The 21,147-nt window shown below is 34.8% G+C and overlaps 1 protein-coding gene across 3 annotated transcripts in view; it reads right to left on the bottom strand.

The window, feature by feature from the left end:
- Positions 1-21,147, bottom strand: part of COG5 (component of oligomeric golgi complex 5) — a 313,532-nt gene that overhangs the window by 80,444 nt on the left and 211,941 nt on the right. For all 3 annotated transcript variants that reach the window (XM_033088094.1, XM_033088097.1, XM_033088095.1), the window contains one exon: positions 15,870-15,951. In XM_033088094.1, the coding sequence (XP_032943985.1) occupies positions 15,870-15,951 (82 nt within the window). The remainder of the gene's footprint in view (positions 1-15,869; positions 15,952-21,147) is intronic.

Genomic DNA, 21,147 nt, shown 5'->3' on the forward strand with positions numbered 1-21,147 from the left:
TAGTGGGGCTACAAAAACAAATTACCCTATTTAAAAAAAAAAAAAAGTAGTCAAATGAGTTAAGTAAAAAGTCAAATGAAGAGGTTCCTCTCTGTGTGGTTATGCCACCAGTTGGACACATACTTGCGTTAAGATTATCCATTTTACTTTTTATTTTTAGTATTTCTTCTTTAATTTTAATTTTATTTTATAACTATATAAAGTATTTGCATGACTTCAAAGTTCAAGCTACACAAAATATATTTAAAGAAGTCTAGCTTTTATCCCTGGTCTCGCCAATGTATTCTTCATACATACGCTCCCTCAATATTGGTAACTATGTTTCTGGATTTTATGGTTTATTGTTCCATTTTGAAAATATAAGCAAAAACGTATATGTATTTATCCCACTCCCTTTCTTAGGTAAACAATAGCACACTGTACACATATTTCTTCTTTCTTTCTTAAACTTAATATATCTTCAAGATTGCTCCATAGCAGTATACAAAGATATCCCTTAATCCTTTTTTTCCTTCTGTTTCTCATTCCTTTCCACAGCTATGGGTACACCACAGTCTAACCTCCTAGTGATGAATATTTCAGCTATTTCTATTTTTTTCTATGCCAAATAATGATGCAGTGAATAGACTTGTGAATATGTCTTTTCATATTTTTGCTAGTGCATCTATGGAATAAATCCTTAGAAGTAGAAATGCTGAATAAAAAAGCAAATGCCTATGTAATTTTGTTAGATACTCATGAACTCCCTTCCATAAGGTTTACACGCTAATTAACAATGTGTGAGAGTGTCTGTTTCCCAAATGTGTTATAAAACTTTATTTTTTTGCTAATTTGATAGATGAGAAATGGTGTCTCTGTGTAGTCTTATTTTTCGTTTCTTGATTTATGGGTAACATTACGAATCTTTTCAAATACAGAGATATCTACATCTTTTTCTTTAGAGTTGTTCGCCTTTTACTACTCATTTTAGAAACTTTTTATACATTAGGGATAATAACTCCTTTTCTTTGGTGTAACTTACAAATGTTGTTCTAGTCTGTCACTTGTCTTTTAATTTTGCTTAAGGTGTATTTTTCTGCCATGTAAAATTTTTAATATAATCAATTATCAATCTTTTCATCATTGCTTCTGAATATTAAATCAGAGAAGCTTTCCCTATTCCTCACTTACTTGGGTTTATTTCTAGCACTTGAATGGTATCATATTCTACATTTAATTAAATCTTTAATCCATTTCAAATTTACCTTGGTATGTGAGATACATGAGATTTTTTTCCTTTTGAACTCTTTATCTTACCGTATTCTTCAACTCTGAGCAGTTTATCCATTTTCATAACTACTGGATCACATTTATGCATAAACAAATCTTCATGGAGGATTTAATAAGTATCTTAAACTTGTGTTTGCTTTCTTCTTTTATCTCAATGAAAATTGCTTTATATTTCATAACTGATGATATAAAATGCTCATTGCAAAGAATCAAATAAAGGTATAAGGAAAAAAGTAAAAATTACTTGATATCCTATTATCTTATAATAATCATCCTAACATTTTTTTCACCATCCTTTCATATCCCTGTTTACCATATATACATACTGTTGTTTTCTCAAGTTTCTTTATATTAGGGACTCATTTAACTTACAAGTACTAATTTTTTAATGAAAAGTATTTTTATAGTGTTTCGCCTTAGACTTTCTAATTCCTAAAGCCTTTAAATATTAACACTTTTAGGATCCACTTCAACACAATATCTATTATGTACTGAACACTGTGCTATGTGATAGGAATATAGTATAGAACCAAAATACAGAGAGAATCTTTATAGCCAAGTGGGAGATACTGCAGTGGGATAAGTACTAAAAACAATGCAGTGGGGTAAATAATAAAATTAAAGAGATATGAGAGTTTTATGGGAACAGACAGAGGATATCATACCCATATTTGAGTGTGATATGGGGAGGGAGGTGTCAGGAACACTTCATTTCCAAACTAAGACTGGAAAGATGAGTGTGAGTTACCCAGATAAAGGGGAAGATAAATGTGTTTCAGGTATTTGTAAGTACTGAGAAGAAAGAGGATGATTCATTAAAAAACTAAAGTTCAAGTACAGAGATGAAAAGTTGAGAACCACATGACTTACTCTTATGTGGAATATAAAACTGAAAGGAAAAGAAACAAAAACTCATAGACACTGACAACAGTTCAGTGGTAACCAGAGTGAAAAGGGGGAGACGGGATGGTAGGAGAGGGAAAAGGGGGTCAAACATATGGTGATGGAAAGAGAACTGACTCTGGGTGGCGAGCACACAATGTGATATGTAGATGATGTAATACAGAATTGTACACTTGAAACTTACATAATTTTGCTAACGATTGTCACCTCAATAATCAATAAATTTAATTTAGAAAATTCGAAAGAAAAAAATGAATGCTGAAGAGACAGGAAGGGACCAGAAAAGCCATGTTTGGAATGTATCCTGAGAGTAATGGGAGAAGAGTGGAGGCAGACCAGTGCTCCCATTGTAACAATTAAAGAAGCCATATACAATTTTAAAAATCCAAGATGGCCCAAGCAGAAAACTTCTCCTGGAGAAAAGAGAAACTAGCAAAGCTTTTGGTGGTTATTGGGACTGGACTGGAAATTCTGAAACTTAAGGACTCTCAACCCAGGTGTCCCATGGAAGATATATTTAGTTATGAAGCTGCAAGGGAAGCTGGGAACTAGGTCTAAAGCTTCGAAGAGCGGAAGTAAACTATCATATTTGTGGAAATATATTTTAGGAAACAAAGACCAGCTGTGGGGAAAGACTATGCCACAAACACAGGAAGATCTTCCATTTCATGAAGATATTCACAAGACTGTGAAGTTTCATGAAAGGGAGGCTAACGAGCTTGTCTGGAAACTTCTGGAGGGCAGAGCTAGATCAACCTCAGTATTTTAGGGCTGAGGAGACAAAAGCCCTACAACTTCTCAATCAAAAGCCTGAGAGAAGCATGCCCAAGAAAAGGGAAGAATGAGAGATACACTGAATCTTATTAAAACTGCAACTACCCAAATTCAACCCAATCCTAGTATGAATTGAAATGATCAGACTACATATATACAACTGGAGTATCAAAGAGAGAGAAAAGAATCCAACAAAATACTTCCAAATATGTCAAAATCCTATGATTCGATACAACAATTTTGTAGAAAATGAACACTTTATAAAAGAGCATATCCAAATGGCCAATAAACATAGAAAAATAAAGATCATTAATCACACACAAAAATTAAAACCACAATGTGATTTGACTAAATGTCCACCAGAATGGCTAAAACAAAAAACAAAGAAAATACCAAGTGCTGACAAGGATACGGAAAAACTGGAAATTTCATATCCTGCCAATGTGAATTTAAATTGGTATAACAACATGGGAAGACACTTTGGCAGTATCTACTAAAGCTGAACATACACATGCTTTATCACCTACAGTATTAGTTTCCTACAGTTACTGTAACAAATTACCACAAACTTGGTGGCTTAAAACAACACAAATGTATTATCTTTCAGTTCTTGAGATTTTCTAATAAATTTGGTCTCACTAAGCCCAAGACAGGGTGCCAGCAAAACCGTGTTCCTTCTGAAGGTTCCAGGGGAGTTTTTCCTGGACTTCTCCATCTGCCTACATTCCTTGGCTTGTGGTCCTGTTCCAGCAATTACATCACTCTGACCTCTGTTTCCATTATCACGTCTCCTCCTCTGTTAAATTATTAAGCTTTTAAAAAAGAGCACTGGCATCTTTTCTTCCTTGATTCCTCCCTCTTTTCCTTCCTTCCTTTCAGTCAATAAGCATTTATTAAAGGTGTGTGTTAGGTACTCTTTTAACCATTCAAGATATTGCCATAATCAAAATAGTATTCCATGTCTTATGCTGATTACATTCTGGCAAGGGGTGGCAGGAGATGGGTCTAGATATGATAAATAAAATGAAATATTAGAAAGTAATGAGGTATGGAGAAAATACAGCAAAGGGGTAAGAGACATTCTTGGAAAATCATTGAATTACAACGAATTATGTTTTCATTTGAAAGAGTTCCAAGTGGTAGTGTTTATTTTGCTTGTTTCTATTGAGACTTAAAAATATGTACCATAACTCAACAGGCTGGGGAACAAGCATTATTACCTGAAAACTACAATATTTAAATAACAGACATAAAGATTAGAAACCTTGGAAATAATTATCACCCATTGATAATTACAGCAGTAGATTTCCTACAGAAGCTATTTTGAATCTTCATGGTGAAAAGCTCAGGCCCCTGACTTTTTGAATAAAGTGAGTTCATTGTTTGTCAAACTCCTAGATTATATCTTATTATACCTAGAATTTCTTTTTACCAAGCATGAACATTTATAATAAGAAAGAACATGTTCCTAACCAGGAAAATTTCCCTTTAGATATTTTTTGCCAAAATATTACTTGCTTAGACAATCTGTTACATTGTTTAGAATCTTCAACTCTGCAGATGGTTGCATTTCCTTAATACTGCGTGTCTACGCGTATAATTTTAAGTACTACAGTATACATCAGGGACTGTATGTGCTATATAAAAGGAAGGTGCTTTCCAAACAACTTACTTGGAGTTCTCCCAAAAGGAGTTTTTAAAGTAATAACACTATTAGAAGTAACAGACTACTCTGAATGTGAAATATTAATGAGTTTGGTTTTTTGTTTTTTTTCCCTTGCCTAAAAATATTATACTTCCACTCAGTAGCTTCTCTGACTACACAAGCCAGGTAGGTCCTGTAAGGCATGCACTGAAAAACATCCACTGGATTTGGTAATTAAGAGGTAGGTCACTGCTAACTTTAATGAGAACTATTTTAGTAGAATGGTGAAAGATAACCAGAGTACATCTCATTGAGAAATGAACAATATGAAAACGAAGACAAAAAAATGCAAATTACTCTTTTGAGAAGTTTGGATTAAGAGAGAATAAACAGTAACTAAAGAGGAACTCTCTAGTTTTGTTTTAGTTTTTATTAGATTAGAGCAACTTAAATAGGTTTATATCTCAAAGAAAGAAATTTTTAAAAAGGAGAAATGCAAGATAGAAAAAAAAGAAAAGTATGAATGATACTGCTGAGAGAAAGGGGCAAACAAAGCAAGCATGCAGGCTGTCACAAGTGGGTTGCTCTGAAAAAGAAGAAGGCCCACAGGGAGGGAATAAGATTCTTTTGGGAGGGAAGGTACAGGTTACTGAGTTTCTTAATGACATTAATCATCCTGATGACCCAGGAGATGAGGTTGGTTACTGAGAGTGAGCAGAATGGGAAAAAGGAGGGCATGTGGAGAGTGTCAAAGGTTTGCAGTTGTTAAGGGAAATAAGAAAGCAGATGACCAAAGACAAATGACAGTACCACTAAACATACACACACCTACAATATTTTGAAATGTATTTTTATCATTGTTCTTAAAACTAAATGAAAGATCTGCTTCTGGTCAAAATGGAGTAACAGGGAATAGAATTACCCTTCTATCTAAAACAACCAAAAATAAACAAACAAACAAATAAAACATACTTAACATCATGCAATAAAGACAGTGATCTTTGAGAGACAGAAAAACAAATCAGGCGAACCCCACAAATTGCCACAGCTAATTTGCTAGCAGGAGCTTTCAGGCTATGGCATAGGAAGGGGAGAGACTTGTCTACACCTACTGCCCCGAGATCAGGAAGACAGAAGTCACTGGAGTTCACAGGACAGACCACCAGAGAGCAGAGAGCTGCACAAAGAGAGAATGCAGAAATTTGCAAATGGTTCACCTTGAGTATTCAGCAAAGCACTACCAGCATATGCACATGAGGAAATTTCCAGACTTTGGGGGAAAAAACCATGCAAAGGATTAGAGGGAATAAACCTGTTACACAAAACTGGGAAGAGTAGCTGTTCTCAAAAGTCAGGCTGGAAAACTTCATAATTTAGAGTATTTAGAGTACTAAGAAGAGTATTGCCTCAGGTAGTGGGAAATAATTAGCCCTAGACTAAAACACTGCTCAGGTTTTGCTAATAAATCTTAAAAGTAAGACTCAAAAGGACCTAAATGTTTCAAATAATTTAACAATATCCAGACTAAGATATTTATAGGAAGACAAAAGTATCCAATACCAAACATAGTAAAATTCATGTCTAATAACCAAAATTATTAGACATGCAGAAAAATAGGAAAAAAATATCTAGTATGAGAAGAAACTTCAATCAACCAGACCCAGAATTGAGATAGGTGATCAAATTAGCAGAAACACCAGGCTCCCTAGCCCTGGGTCCTGTGCTGGGAAGAGGAATCCCCAAAACATCCAGCAGTGAAAAGAAGTGAGAAGGACTCTGTCTGCCAGCCCCGGTGAGAAGGAAGGCAGTGGAAACCTAGACTTGGTAAAGGGCCACACATAGACTCACTAGCTTGCAAACACTTACCTGGGCTCCAGTGGAAGGGCAGCAACTCAAGAAGTGTCAGAGACATATGGAGAAAGACTGAGTTGTGTGGCTACAGGAGGGACAGGTGCCATTACCCTTGTGTGGAGCCTGCCTCATGTGTAGCCTATGTGTTCTATGTTGAACACTCCCCAAAGGGCCAAATTTGAGACACTCAGCTGGTCAAATCTGCATGTGCACACCACCTTGGTGCCACCTTGGGTCCCCGCCCTGCCCAGCTAGTTCTGCCTCGTACAAGGCACTATTGACTCCTGGACAGCTGGTTCTGTCCCACATGCTGCAAGAGCCTTTTACAGCAGTGGATGCCTGCAGCAGCCTGGAGAACTTTCAGTGGCAGATACTCTGCCACAGAACTTTCATTGGCAGCCACATCTCGCATTATAGCTTCTTGTGCAGCTCTCAGGGATCTGTGGGCCCAAGGTGAGTGATGGTGGGCTGCAGTATACTCTGGGAGTTTTGCAAAGTGGTCACAGGCCAGCACTGACACAAGAAATGAATCTGCATCAACTTTACAAAAACTACTGGCTAAGTCTTCTGACTCTCTGGGACACCACCCACCCAGCTATTTGCTACATCAGGTTAATGTTTTCAACATCAGGGTAACAAGCCTGGCCCACACACCTAAAGAGGGTCTTTCAACAGCTGAGCCTTCTGGGCAGTCAACAGGTGGCAACAGGCCTTGCGAGACCTTGGGCCTTATGCTAAGCTGTCCCAGGCCCAATACTGGTGGCAGCCAATCTCATTTCACAGCAAGGCCACCACCACATGCCTCCAGGTCTAGCACAAGCAGCAGCCAGCCACTTGTAGCCTTGTGGCTCCTACAAGGCAGCCCAGGGCGAGTCACACACAAGGTTGAAACTGGCCTGAACAGGAGTCCCTCCCAAGAGGCATAAGAAACAACACACATACAGAGGATGGCTTCAGACCACACCAGAGCACTACCCAACTAGCCCCACAAGAGGCACACACAAAGAGTGGTCTCAACAGGCCCCAGAGCCCACTGGGGCAAATCCCCCTGTGAGGAGTCAGCCACCACACAGCAGTTCATCCACTGTGGGCATAGGCAATCCTCACACCCAGTCAGCCTGAGGGTCAATCCCACCCATTGACATACCAAAAGCAATCAAGGTTCAACTACAGCAGGAAAACACACACAACACACACAAGGGACACTCCTGGAGCACACGCATAGGTGATCAGGGAGACTGCACCATTGGAACTCACAAAACACCTACTACATAAGGCCACCCAGCAAAAACTGAGAGATATAGGAGATCTACCTAATACATAGAAGCAATCACAGAGAGGCAGCCAGAACGAGGAAACAAAGAAACATGTCCCAATTAAAAGAACAGAAAAAAACTCCAGAAAAAGAAGTAAGTGAAACGGAGGCAACCAATCTACCAGATGCAGAGTTTAAAACACTGGTTATAAGAAGCTTAAAGAACCTAGTGATAACTTCAATAAAGAGATAGTAAGCATAAAGAAGGACATAGAAACCATAAAAGAAATGTCAGAAATAAATAATACAATAACTGCAATAAAGAATACACTAAAAGGAATCAACAGCAAATTAGATGAAGCAGAGTTACGAATCAGTGATTTAGAAGAAAAGGTAGCATAACACACCCAATCAGAACAACAAAAAGAAAAAAGAACTTTAAAAACGAAGACAGTTTAAGGGTCCTCTAGGACAACATCAAGCATAACAACATTCACATCTTAGGAGCACCAGAAGGAGAAGAGAGGAAGCAAGGGATCAAGAACCTATTTGAAGAAATAATGACTAAAAACCTCCCTCACCTAGCAAAGCGCAGAGAGTCCCAAAAAAGATGAACCCAAACAGTTCCACACCAAGATACATCATAATTAAAATGGCAAGTGTTAAAGAAAAAGAGAGAATCCTAAAAGCAGCAAGAGAAAGACAACTAGTTCCTTACAAGGGAGCTTCCATAAGACTATCAGCTGATTTCTCAACAGAAACTTTGCAGGCCAGAAGGGAGTGCCAGGAAATATTCAAAGTGATGAAAACCAAGGGCATACAACCAAGACTACTCTACCCAGCAAGGCTATCATTTAAAATTGAAGGAAATAAAGAGTTTCCCAGCTAAGGAAAAGCTAAAGGAATTCAATATCATCAAGCCAGTACTACAGGAAATGTTAAAAGGACTTCTTTAAGCAGAAGAAAGCAGAAAATAAACAAACTACCTAACGAAGGTAAAAAAAATTATGAATAATAGCATGTCAATAACTATGTACCTATCAATAATCAGTTTAAATGTAAAAGGATTAATGCTCCAATGAAAAGACATAGGGTAGCTGAGTGGATAAGAAAACAAGACCCATGCATATGTTTTCTACAAGACTCACCTCAGATTGAAAGACACACAGAGACCGAAAGAAAAGGGATGGAAAAAGATAATTCACAAAAATGGAAATGAGAGAAAATCTGTAGTAGCAATACCTATATCAGACAAAATAGACTTAAAAAAAAAAAAACTATAATAAGAGACAAAGAAGGTCATTACATAATGATAAAGGGTTCAACCGAACAAGAGAACATAACCCTAGTAAATATCTATGCACCAATACAGGAGCACTTAAATATATTTTAAAAATTATTAACAGATATAAAGGCAGAGATCAACAATCACACTATCATAGTAGGAGACTTTGACACCCCACCGACATCAATGGACAGATCTTCCAAGCAGAAAATCAACAAGGAAACACGGCCTTAAATGACACACTAGACCAGATGGATTTAATTGTTAACTTTAGAGCATTTCACTCCAGAGCAGCAGAACAGACATTCTTTTCTAGTGTACATAGAATATTTTCCAAAACAGACAACATGTTAGGCCACAAAACAATTCTCAACAATTTTAAGAACACTGAAATCATTTCACATATCTTCTCTGACCAAAAATGGCATGAAACTAGAAATCAATTACAAGAGAAAACTTAAAAACACACAATCACTTGGAGGCTAAAAAACATACTACTAAATGACGAATGGGTCAACAATGACATCAAGGAAGAAATCAAAAGAAACCTTGAGACAAGCGAAAATGAAAACACAAGGTCCCAAAATTTATGGGACACAGCGAAAGCTGTCCTAAGAGAAAAATTCACAGCAATGCAGGCCTACCTCAAGAAACAAGAATAAATCTCAGATAAACAGTCTAACTTTACACCTAATGGAACTGGAAAAAAAACAGCAAACAAAGCCCAAAATGAGTACAAGGAAGGAAAGAATATAGATCAGAGAGAAAATAAACGAAATAGAGGCTTATAAAAACAATACAAAAGATCAATGAAATCAAAGAGCTGGTTTTTTTGAAAAGATAAACAAAATTTGTAAATCTTTAATTTAACGAGACTCATCAAGAAAACGAGAGAAGACCCAAATAAATAAAATCAGAAATAAAAGAGAAGAAGTGACAATGGACACCAAAGGAATACAAAAAAATTTAAGAAAATACTATGAGCAACTATATTCCAACAAATTGGACAATCTGGAAGAAATAAATTCCTAGAAACATACATCTTCTAAAGCTGAATCAAGAAGAAACAGAAAATCTGAACCAACCAATTACCACTAATGAAATTGGATCAGGAATTAATATGCTACCAACCAACAAACAAAAGTCCTGGACCAGATGGCTTCACAAGGTGAATTTTATCAAATATTCAAAAAATAATTCTAATATATTCTTCTTAAACTATTCCAAAAAATTCAAGAGGAGGGAAGGCTCCCAAGCTCATTTTATGAGGCCATTATTACCCTGATTCCAAAACCAGAAAAATACATTACAAAAAAGGAAAACTATATCCCTAAAGAACATAGATGCAAAAATCTTCAACAAAGTATTAGCAAACCGAATTCAGCAATACATTAAAAAGATCATACACCACGCTCAAATGGGATTCATTCCAGGTATGCAAGATTGGTTCAATATCTGCAAATCAATGATAAACCATATAAACAAAATGAAAAATAAAAATCCTATGTCCACATCAACAGATACAGAAACACATTTGACAAAATCCGGGATCTGATTTATGATAAAAACACTCAGCAAAGTGGGAATAGAGAGAACATATGTCAATATAATAAAGGCCATATATTACAAACCCACAGCTAATGTCATACTCAATGGGGAAAAGTTAAAAGCATTCCCCCTAAAATCAGGAACAAGACAGGGATGCCCACCTTCCACCACTTTCATTCAACATAGTACTGGAAGTCCTAGAACAGCAATCAGACAAGATAAAAGAATAAAAGGCATTCAAACTACAAAGAAAGAAGTAAAACTGTCATCATTTGCAGAAGACATGATACTATATATAGAGAACCCCAAAGATTCCATCAAAAATTTATTAGAACTGATAAAGTAATTTAGTAAAATAGTAGAGTAGAAAATTATTATCCAGAAATCAGTTGCACTTTTATACACCAATAACCAACTATCAGAAAGAAATATTAAGAAAACAATCTCATGTACAATTGCATGGAAAAACAAACAAACGTAGAAATAAATTTAACCAAGGAAGTAAAAGATCTGTACCCAGAAAATTATAATACATTGAGAAAGAAATTAAAGAAGATAGAAATAAATGGAAATATATACCAAGCTCATGGATAGGAAGGATTAATATAGTTAAAATGCCCATACTACCCAAAGCAAACTACAGATTCAACACACTCTCTATCAAAACACCAATGGCATCTTTCACAGTATTAGAACAAATAATTCTAAAATTTATATAGAACTATAAAAGAACCCTAGTCATGGCAATCTTGAGAAAGAAGAGCAAAGCTGGAGGTATCATGCTACCTGACATCAAACTATACTACAATGCCATAATAATCAAAACAGCATGGTATTGGCATAAAAACAGACACATACATCAATGGAACAGAATAGGGAGCCCAGAAATAAATCCATGCCTATACTGTCCTTTAATCTATGACAAAGGAAGCAAGAATACACACTGTGGTAAAGACAGTCTATTCAGTAAGAGGTGCTGAAAAAACTGAACAGATACATGTAAAAAAATGAAACTGGACCACCTCCTTATGTCATATACAAGAATAAATTGAAAATGGGTTAAACACTTTAAAAAAATGGTTATTAAACACTTAAATGTAAGACCCGAAACCATAAAACTCCTAGAAGAAAATATAAAAAGTAAACACTCAGACATTACCCAGTAATATTTTCACTGATATATCTCCTTGGGCAAGGGAAACAAAAGAAAAAATAAACAAATGGGACTACATCAAACTGAAAGGTTTTTGCACAGCAAAGGAAACCATCAACAAAACAAAAAGATATCCAACTGAATGGGAGAAGACAATTTGCCAATGACACATCTGATAAGGGGTTAATATCCAAAATTTATAAAAAACTCACACAACTCAATACCTCACCCCAAAAATAATCCAATTAATAAATGGGCAGAGGACCTCAATAGACATTTCTCCAAAAAGGACATACGGGTGGCCAATAGACATATGAAAAGATGCCCAACATCACTAATTATTAGAGAAATGTAAATAAAAAAAACCACAATGAGATATCACCTCACACCTGTCAGAATGGCCATCATCAATAAAGCAACAAACAAAAGGATTGGCAAGTATATGGAGAAAAGGGAACCCTAGGTTCACTGTTGTTGGTGTGATTGCAAATTGGTGCAGCTACTATGGAAGACAGTTTGGAAGTTCCTCAAAAAATTAAAAATAGAAGTACCTTATGACCCAGCAATTCCACTCCTGGGTATTTATCCAAAGAAATCCAAAACACTAATTTGAAAAGATACATGCACCCTATGTTTACTGCAGTGCTTTTCACAATAGCCAAAATATGGAAACAACCGAAATGCCCATCAGTAGACAACTGGATAAAGAAGTTGTGGTGCATATATACAATGGAACATTACTTAAACAGAAAAAATTAAATCTTACCATTTGTGACAACATGGATAGACCTAGAGGGTATTATGCTAAGTGAAATAAGTGAGACTAAAAAAGACAAATACCACATGATCTCACTTGTATGTGGAATCTAAAGAACAGAATACATGAATAAACAAGATAGAAATAGACTCATAGATACAGAGAACAATCTGATGGTTGCTAGAAGGGAGAAGGGTTGGGGGCATGGATGAGAAAGGTGAAGGGATTAAAAGTACAAATTGATAATTACAAAATACTCATGGGGATGAGAAATACACTATAGGAAATACAGTCAATAATATTGTAAAAACTATGTATAGTGTTAGATGGGTAGTAGACTTATTAGGGAAATCACTCAAAAATTATATGATTGACTAACCACTGTGCTGAAACTAAGATAACATAATATTGAATGTCAACTATAGTTAAAAATATATATAAGGCCAGCCCGGTGGCTCAGATGACTACATACATACATATATATATATATATATATATATATATATATATATATGGTCACAGAATGTAAAGTACAGCATAGGGAATATAGTCAATGGTATTGTAACAGCTATGTATGATGTCAGAGGGGTAGTAGACTTGTTGGGGTGATCACTTTGTGAGGGGTGTAAATATCTAAGCACTATATTGTTTTGTATACCTGAAACTAATGCTAAAAAACTTATTAAATAAAGAACAGATTTGCTAGACCTATAGACTAAAAGCTATACATTGATAAGAGAAAATGTAAAAGACCTAGATCAACGGTAAGGTATAGCACACTCGTGGATGTGAAGACTCAGTATCGTTCAGATGTGAACTCATCACAAATTGATCTGTAGATTCAATGCAATCCTAATCAAAATCCCAGGAGACATTTTTTAAGAACAACAACCTGATTCTGAAATATATATGGAAATACAAAGTGCCTAGAATAAGCAAAATTATTATGATAAATAAGATAAAATAGGAGGACTTACACTTCAGTGATTATGATTTTTATACAAATATACACATGCAACAAATGGAACAAAACAGATTCCAAAAACAGTCTTACTCATATATAACCACATGACTTTCAACGAGCACCAGGGCAGCCAACAGGCAGAGTATAATCTTTCAGATCCATAGACAAAGAAATGAACCTTAACTTTTATTCTCGTATCAGATACAGAAATTCATGCCAAACGAACCTAGTAAAATTTCTAGAATAAAATACAGCAGGAAATACTTCTGGCCTTGAGTTAGACAAAGGTTTCTTAGGTCAAAAAACCACTGCAAATTATAAAAGAAAAATTGATACATTTGACTTTACCAAAATTAAAAACTGTTGTCATTTGGAAAATATTAAGAAAATGAAAAAGCAAACCACAGACAAGGGGGATATATTTGTAAAACATACATCTGAGAAAGGACTTTGAATCTAGAATACATAAAAATTTCTTAGGACTTAATAATAGAACAAGCAATAAAGTAAAAATAAATAAATAGCCAATAATTTTTACAAACACATAACTAAAGAATATATACAGATGGCAAATAAGCATGTGAAAATATGGTCATCATTAGTCTTTAGGCTAGTGGAAGTTAAAACCACAATTAAATCAATTACACGTTCAAAAGAATGGCTAAAATTAAAATGACTGACAGTATCATGGATTGATAAGATTGTAGAGCAACTCAAATTATCATATATTGCTGATGGGAATGTAAAATGGTACATCCAACTTGGAAAATAGTTTGGCAATTACTTACAAAGTTAAACATATATCTTTATATATGTTTACATATCTTATCAAATGATCAGGAAATTCCACTCCTACGTATTTACCCAAGAAAATGAAAACATATCTACAAAAGACTTGTATGTAAATGACTGTAGTAGCTTTACTCATAATAACCCAAAACTGTAACAACCCAATTGTTCCCCAAGTGGTGAGTGGGTAAACAATTGTTGTATATACCTCTACAATGGTATATACCTCTACAAAGGTATATACCATACTAATCAGCAATTAGAATGCAACAGACTAGGGTGGCCGATTTGTTCAGTGGTTAGAGCGCAGTGCTCACAACACCAAGGTCGCCAATTCAATGCCCACATGGACCAGTGAGCTGCACCCTCCTCAACTAGAGTGAAAACAACAACCTGACTTGGAGCTGAGCTGTGCCCCCCACAACTAGATTGAAAAAGGACGACTTGACATGGAGCTCATGAGTCCTGGAAAAACATACTGTTCCCCAATATTCCCCAATAAAAATTTTAAAAATAAATAAAATAAAATGAAACAGACTACTAATATATGCAACAACATGGACATATCTTAAAATAATTATGCTGATATAAAAGACTGTACACTGCATGATTCCATTTTTATGAAAATCTAGGAAAAGGAGTTGGAGATTAACTACAAAAGTACTTGAGGGAAATTTCAGAAATGTTCTATATTTTAATTGTGATGGTGGTTATAAGGATGTAAACAATTGCTCAAAACTCAGAATTTTCAACTTAAAATTAGTGAATTTTATTTTTCAAAAAAGCTGACTAGAACAGCTACCTATAATGGAGGGAGATGTACGGTATTATCTGAATAGTGTGATTTGTAGAAGTAAATGGAGTGAATCAGCCCTAAATAAACCCTCTGCCTAAGTTCTGTTTGGCCACACATTAATGAAGACCTCTTCTATGGATGCGACCTTGCTACGCACTTCTTTAGAAACAGAAGTAGGGAAGTAGGTAGTGTGGTTTATTTAACCCTGTGTTGCCAGTGACTAAATAATGTTTACACTCGTATGTACTAGGTACTTTCAGTAGATGTTTGTGAATAAAAATTTAACTACACACAAATTCTCAAAATGCTTTTAAAAATCCTAGATACATTCAGTACTCTTACAGTCATTAGACAATAACACTTGTAAGATATTAGTTTCTACATTTCACTGTTTAGAACTACCCCGTGCCATTATTTCATGGCAAAAACAAATTAAGAAAAAGTTTCGTGGATCATATCTGGATAAGCAACTTTTAATTCATGATGCAGCTACTTCATCTGTTCATTCATCAAATCTTCATTTTTAACAATAAGGAAAAAGCTACCAAGTCTCTGCATTTTAATATTTTTTTAGTTAGGAAAATAATTCTACAAGCACTAATACCCTTTACAGAGGAAAAATTCAAACAGAGCTCCTGTATGTTTAAATTATGGAGAATCAACTTATTTTTCTGGAGAATTTTATTCAAGATACTAATCATTTTAAAAATATAAAAAATTAACTTGTCACTTATAAAACTGAACATATGGCTAAAATAAGAAATGATAATTAGCCAGGAGTTTTAAAAAGATGTTTTATAAACCAATAGAGAAAAACTTCTTGACTTTAAAGTAACTGAATAACTATGAAATTAATTTGCAAAGTAAATAGTATACTTACAATTTGTTGCCATTTGAAATTGAGAATAAAGTGCTTGAGTAACTGAATTCCAAAATGTGTATAAAATTTCAGATTCTCCATCCTGCGATCCAAAAAAAGGATGTATTCATTAAGTCTTAAAAATTATAATGGATAAGATATAAGATGAAGATTTATTAAAAATGTATTGAAATGAAAAATTTTAAGACATCTATCAAACAATGGAATTATTAAGTCAAGTAATCAATAATCATCGTGCTCTGCTACTTACTAGCTGTGTGTGCTTGGGCAAGTTGCTTAATCATTCTGTGCCTCCTTTCCAACTGAAAAATGGAAATGATAACACTACCTACACTGCAGGATTATTATGAAGATTTAAGAAGTGTATAAAAGTGGGGCAGTTGGCTAGCTCAGTGGTTAGAGCGCAGTACTCATAACACCAAGGTCGCCAGTTCGATTCCCACATGGGCCAGTGAGCTGCACCCTCCACAACTAGATTGAAAACAATGATTTGACATGGAGCTAATGGGTCCTGGAAAAACACACTGTTCCCCAATGTAAATAAATAAATAAATAAGTGTATAAAATAAAGTCTTGGGACAGTTCCTAACGTATTATACATCCTCAGTGAATGTTAGTTATTATTACAATTACTATCATCATCACCTTGGTGATGATACAGAAGGCAATTTCTGTGACCATAACAAAATGAACGAAGCATGCTTAGACTAAGAATGACCACCAAGATATAATTCACCTATTATAAAACAGAACTGCGTGACATAGTTTTTTTTTAAAGTTACCGGAATTACTGCTACTTAGCTTAATATAATTTTATATTCCACTTTGAATACATGTTTTAGAAACTAATTACTAAAAAAGGATAATATTAGTTTAAGTATCACTTGTTAAAACAAGACAAAGTACTTTAATACTGTTAAAACAGAATCACACTTCTAGAAATTTTACCAAGTACTTTGAAGGTACTTTTGCGCATGTGGTGTACAATATCAAATTGCCGATTTTTGAAGTACAAAATGAAAATTTCATATGATTCACTCTGTTAACTTGAATAAAATTTATTTAATGTTCAAATATGACTACTGTCATAAAAAAGAATAATTAAGAAATTCATTAATTCTGTTTTAGTTTTGCACTTGTAACAAAAGAAATTCTAATTTGCAAGGTTATAAATGAAGAAAATGACCAACAAGAAATACTGATTTCTCACTTTTATACCTATCCACACTTCTATTTTCATTATAATTTCTTTTTTTAATATGTCTTTTGCTTTGAATTCTGGGTATTGTATACTATAACAAAGCAAACCAAACAACTGTTAATTTCTTATGCAATGATCAGGAAATAGATTCAGATTCTCAAGATGTTATACAATATATGTACTGTATATCATGCACCTTAGTTTAAAGTATATGTAATATGTGTACACAACATTAACAGAATGAAGGACAAAAAACACATGATCATCTTAATTGATGCACAAAATAAGCACTGGATAAAATTCAACACCCTTTCATGTTAAAATCACTCAGCCAGCTGGTAGCAGAAGGCAATTATCACAACATAATAATGACTATATATGAAAAGCCCACAGATAACATCATAATGATAAAAAACTGGAAGCTTTCCCTCTAAGATGTGGAAAACTTGATGACTATATATACTTCTACACACACACACACACACACACACACACACACACACAGAAAACTTGGGTTAATCTTGCTTAAGAATCGAATGCAAAATTCTCAGATATGAAAGCAAATTGATTTCAACAGTGTATTAAAATAATTATTTGAATTATCTACCCAAACCAGTAGGACTTACGTCAGCAATGTAAATACCATTTAATGTTAGGAAATCTATTAATGTACTAGCCCAGTGTCTCCAGTAAAGAAATCTACAGCTAAGTGAATAAAAGGCAATTAATACCCTTTAATTAATGAAATACTTTGTCACATAGTTTTGAAGTTTGATGTAGTCCCATTTCTCTATTTTTGCTTTTGCTGTCTGTGAGTTTGGTGTCATATCCATGAAATCACTGCCACATCCAATGTCATAAAGCTTTTCCTCTATGTTATCTTCTAGAAGTTTTATAATTTTGGGTCTCACATTTAAGGCTTTAATTCATTTTGAATTAATGCTGGTACAATGGAAAGTAGGGTCCAATTTCTTCCTTTTGCACATGGATATCCAGTTTTCCCAGCACTATTTGTTGAAGAGATTAGTAATAGAAAGTTTGTGTGACCTTCTTTATTCTATATACCATTATTTGTCTTATTTTATCTAAAATTAATACTGTCCCTATTGCTTTCACTTGAGAAACATTTATCAATCTATTTATTTTATTTTTTCTGTCACTTGCTTTTTGATGTGACTCTTACCAATAATATGTATTTTATTTTTAAACACTATTTATTTGTCTTTTAATAAAAAAATTACAAACCATGTATGTTTACCTAATAGGTTGTTCTTGCTTTTATCATCTAATTTTATGCTTTTTTGTGTGTTTCCTTTGACTTCTGTGTTTGTTCTGGGGATTATTTTTGTTTGCTTTTATCTTCCCTCACGACTTTTTCTTCTATTTCTTTCTGGATGTGTCATTATTTATTCCTACAATTAACCATAAATTCCTCTGAGGCAAATCATCTTTGTTAACGCCACAGAATTATAAAAATAGATTTCTAGAAATAACAGAAATTCTTTAAGGCATTTTAGAATTATCAAAGTAAACAAGAAAATTCCAACTCCTAGATATGCCTATTTGAAAGAAAAGATGGGTTCCCAGATAATGTGGCTTCTTTTCCCTTCTTAGTCACAAGTCACTTAAAAATTCAAAGCCATGAAGCATGTACTTTTAAGTTAATCAGAGAAGAACCCAGACAAAGTGTCCATACACTAGACTGTATGCAAACCTTAGCTGAAGAATTAACATTTTCTGAAAGTCCGTATGCAACAGGCACTACCGGATGCTCTCATTTAAACCTTACAACAATCGCTAGAAATAAGCTCCATGCCAGCAGACGCCCTGCTTTGTCTCTTTTATCATTGTAATTTCAGCACCAAGAATGTGACCAGGACATAAAAGGCATACAATTAATACCAATTGAAAGAATGAATGGAACAATCTTAAAAGAAGGCATACTTAGTTCCTTTCTGGAGAGAAAACAAAAGCTCAAAGAGATGTGAGATTTTTAGAATTACAAGAAAGTAGCAGAACTGAGATTTGACCTCAGGTCTGTCTGATAGATTAAAGTGTTATCCCCCTTAACTTGACTTAGAAAGCACTTTATGACCTAGCCGTCCCAGCCTTTTTCTCTTACACACCACTGAGGGCAAAGCTCCAACCACACTCAAATTCTTTCAGGTTCTTCAAGGATTTTTTTGTAGTCTGTCTCCGTTATCAGCTTTTAAAACCTGCACCTTCTTTAGAGTTCAGTTTACGTGTCCTTTCTCTTGGTTCCCCTAGGTTCGGTGCAGTGTTATTTACTTCTACAGCGTTCCAGATTCCCCATCCTAATATTTTCCTACTTAGGTAAAGGAACAGAACAGTGGTTAAGAGAGGGAACCATGGAGCCAGAATAATAAGCTTCAGATCAAAACTGCACTTACTGTGTGACCTTGCATAGGTTACTTATTTCTCTATACCTCAGCATCCTCATCTGTAAAATGGAAACCCATTCCATGCATTTATCACAAAGACTGAATGAGTTAATTGTAATGAAGTGCATAAACAGTGCTTGGCATAGTAAGCACTCTATGAATATTTGTCAACATTGCCAATGCTATTTCTAATTTGTAACAGAGACAACTAACATGTCTCCTTGTACTTCACATAGGGGCACCTAACACTGCTATGGTGCTTCATTTTATGAGTCTACTTGACTGGCCACTGGGCACCTCAGATATTTGGACAAAGATAACCGTGGTGTGCCTGTGAGGGTGTTCTGGATGAGGTTAATATTTGAACAGGTAGACTGGGTAAAGCACATTGTCCTGAATCATGTGGGTGGCTGTCATCCAATCAGCTGAAGACCTTACAGATCAAAAAGGCTAAGAGAATTCCTTCTGCCTGTCTTCAAGCTGGGATGTCAGTTTTTCCTGCTTTATGATTTAAACTGAAATACTGGCTCTTCCTGGGTCTTGAGCCTGCAGGCCTTTGAGAGGAACTCTGGGGTCTCAGGCCTTTCAATTCAGAATTATTCCGTCTGCTCTCTTGGTCTTCAGCTTGCCGAACGCAGATGTTGGGGCTTCACAGCTTCCTTAATGGAGCAAGCCAATTCCTTATCACAATCTTTTTCTCTCTATACATACACATCTTAATTACTCCTGTTTCTCTGGAGAATGCTAGTACAACTGCTGGAAAAAAACCATGAATGAATGAATGAGTCAATCAATCAGTCAGTCAATTCCATGGATTTGTCATATTAAGAGCTGAGTCAACTACCACAGACTCCTACTAAGGAAGACACATAGTTGTTGGAACAAGAAAGGACATGAAAACTGCTTAGGAAAGATAAAAGGCAATGAAGCAGATTCAGAGGCATGGGGAAAGTGTAGGAGAGAATAATGAAAAAGTAGATTTGGGGGTAGGATAGTATATTAAAACAAAAAGTTCACATATGCAGAGGGTGCCAAAGAAATGTATGCACGTTATAAGAAAGAAAAAAACTATTAAAATTATGCTGATGGTAACCACTTTGATTATCTCTTGTAACTGCAAAAGTCAAACGTGACTTGTATTCATTTTTTTTATTGGTATATATTGAGTATTATAATTCTAATAGTTTTTTCCTTTCTTAAAATGTGTATACATTGCACATTTTTTGGCATCTCTGTATATATATGTATAATGTTTTGTACATGATGTGCATGTATACATAGAAACATATATAATATGTCTTATATATGTTCTGCCAAAATATAGAATAACGATTTTAATTATCAAAGAATTATCAAAAAATTGTTGTCAAAACCACAATATATTACATAAATATATAACATAGATATGTATGCATAAAATAGGAAAATACGAAGATATATAAAAATAATAATTTCACTTACTCTTTCAAGTCAATCAGCCTGTCAAGTAATTGTTCCTAAGTGTGTTGAAATAAAATTTATTCAGCTAGATTTTAATACTTGAACTAGATTTAAACTGGAAGGATACTTGACAATAATCTATCTACACCCAATACTGGCTTATTTTCTGTCTTAGTCTGTTTGGACTGCTATGACAAAAATACCATAAACTGGGCGGCTTATAAACAACAGAAAT

Source organism: Rhinolophus ferrumequinum, chromosome 20 (assembly GCF_004115265.2).
Source record: "Rhinolophus ferrumequinum isolate MPI-CBG mRhiFer1 chromosome 20, mRhiFer1_v1.p, whole genome shotgun sequence".
NCBI classification, from domain to species: Eukaryota; Metazoa; Chordata; class Mammalia; order Chiroptera; family Rhinolophidae; genus Rhinolophus; species Rhinolophus ferrumequinum.